The sequence below is a fragment of the Ascaphus truei genome, chromosome 2 (assembly GCF_040206685.1).
Source record: "Ascaphus truei isolate aAscTru1 chromosome 2, aAscTru1.hap1, whole genome shotgun sequence".
In the NCBI taxonomy this organism is placed as follows: Eukaryota; Metazoa; Chordata; class Amphibia; order Anura; family Ascaphidae; genus Ascaphus; species Ascaphus truei.
Genome location: NC_134484.1, coordinates 182,843,890 through 182,846,197, shown reverse-complemented (window position 1 = coordinate 182,846,197; position 2,308 = coordinate 182,843,890). Strand labels below are relative to the sequence as shown.

General features: G+C 40.6%; 1 protein-coding gene across 2 annotated transcripts in view; it reads left to right on the top strand.

The window, feature by feature from the left end:
* Positions 1 to 1,263: 1,263 nt before the first annotated feature.
* Positions 1,264 to 2,308, top strand: part of GMPR (guanosine monophosphate reductase) — a 78,194-nt gene continuing 77,149 nt past the window's right edge. Inside the window, exon 1 of one of the 2 annotated variants that reach the window (XM_075585655.1) lies at positions 1,264 to 1,664. In XM_075585655.1, the coding sequence (XP_075441770.1) occupies positions 1,578 to 1,664 (87 nt within the window). In that variant the 5' untranslated portion in view covers positions 1,264 to 1,577. The remainder of the gene's footprint in view (positions 1,665 to 2,308) is intronic. The other variant, XM_075585656.1, reaches the window with a different exon arrangement.

Below are 2,308 nucleotides of genomic sequence, written 5' to 3'. Positions count from 1 at the left end.
CACACACACACTATGCATCCCCCATCTATATACACAAACACACTGCAGTCAGAAGGCCTCAGGCCTTCAACTCTTCCAGCCAGGGCATTATTGGCCAGTAATGCCCTGTTCTTCGGGGATTATTACTTAATTATTGGTTATTTGTTGTGTTGGTTGCACTCTATGCCGCTTAATTTTTCACCACCAACTATATATATATATTTATAATATATATATAGAAGGGGCTGTGTATATGTACAATTTCCTTTTAATAAACTTGCAGTAAAAGCATAAGAATGTAGACAATCATGCTGATAAAAATCAATATGACTACAAAAATGTATCTTTTTTATGAAAAATGAAAAATAAACCTACATTTAGCCTATAATAGTAATAATCCCCTCAGAACAGGGCAATAATGCCCTGGCTGGGTTAAAGTCCCTCGGGCTTCCCCTCGGGCCTTCAATTCTTCCAGTCAGGGCATTATTGGCCAATAATGTCCTGTTCTTAGGGGATTATTACTTAATTATTGGTTATTTGTTGTGTTGGTTGCACTCTATTCCCCTTAATTTTTCACCACCAATTTATGTACACAGTAAAAAGAGACTGTTAATTTGAGCAGCACAGAGGAGCCTTATTATAGTTATTTTTATTGTGCGCTTCTCAGTACTCTCTATTTAAGTGTACACATGTGCAGATGATCTTGTGCTACTTTTTTGTAATTTAATTGAATCTGTATTAAGACCTTAATGAACCAAAAATCTGCTGGATATCCAAATAATGTGTGCACGTGTGTTTGTATGTGTATATACTGTACGTACTGTGTGTGTGTGTGTGTGTGTGTGTGTGTGTGTGTGTGTGTGTGTGTGTGTGTATATATCTATATATATCTATATATCTCATAAATGTATTTTACATTTAGTTAATTTTCACATGATGTTGTCAATGTCTTACAAAAGGCAAGCACATCACCAACACATTAATAATTTGTTGATATTCAAATAGATTTGTAGAAAGGGAGCTCACCTAAGAAGCCAAAAAGTATTTGACATATACTGTGCTGTCGTGTTTAGACATAATGCTGCTAGGTCAGATTCATTCATGGTTGCTCTCGTTCTTGTTGTGTCGGTAAATTGACAGCAGTGGTGGTGAGTCACTCAGCTATTTCTTGTACCTTGTTTTTCTGCACCACAGTAAACTGAATGGAAAGCGTATTGATTGTCCCTCTGCAGGGCTTTGGCTTGGTTGCACTGCTATGGAGAGCAGCTCTGAGTCTGCTCACACACACACACACACACACACTGCCTGTCAGCCGCCTGAACAGGAGCCAGGGGGGAGTTTCTGCTGCTGTGCTCCACAACAGCACTGACTAAAAACAGCGCTTGCCTAATAAAGCTATGGGGCTTGTGCACTAACCCCTGGCCCTTCACTCACTATAAATACTCTCGCCGCAGAACATACAGGCTTTGCTTGTTGCTGCTTCGGACCTGACACATAACCCTGTTAAAAAAAAAAAAAAACAACAACCCAGAAAAGGAAACACCAGAAACCCTTGTCAAACACATCCCAGGACAGAAGGAACCTGAATATCCAGAAGGATGCCTAGAGTGGATGCAGATCTCAAACTGGACTTTAAAGATGTCCTTTTCCGACCCAAGAGAAGCAGCCTCAAAAGCAGAGCAGAGGTGAGAACTATTCTGGTCTTTTCCTCTGAATATATTCTATATACTTTGTTACTACAGGAGGGCAGCATGTTTTTATGCTTGGGGTGGGGGTGGGGGCTGTACATACAAAATCAGTAACATACATGCATTACTATCATGTAAACCCCCCACCACCTCCTGCAGCACCCCCACAACCTTCTGCAGGACCCCCACCTCCTGCACCCCTACTTCCAGCCACCATGTTTCTATTGCTTTCATTTAGTTTAGATCATGACATTTCTTTTCCTATTGTTGGCAGAGACTATTTCTTGACGTTTCTTGCAAGACACGCCTATAGAAATTCTATCTGGAAATTGTGTACTTATAGCAGGTGCATAAACAAATGCAAAGGGAGATTCAGAAATGAACTTTTCCTTTATGAGATGAGGACGTTTCGCTGCAGCTTTTTGTGTGTGTGCTAATGAAGAGTCTAGTTGCAAGTAATCCATGCCAGGCAAGCAGGAGGGTGAGCAGCGAAATGTTGGAACAATACTTTCACCTTGTACAGTCCATTCACCTTGAAAACTAAGAACATGGATGCTGGAAGCATAGGTCTTGTTAAAAGTGGATTAGTCAGGGAATGAGCTGTTTGAAATCCAAGCTCAGAACATTTGCTAGTACAATGC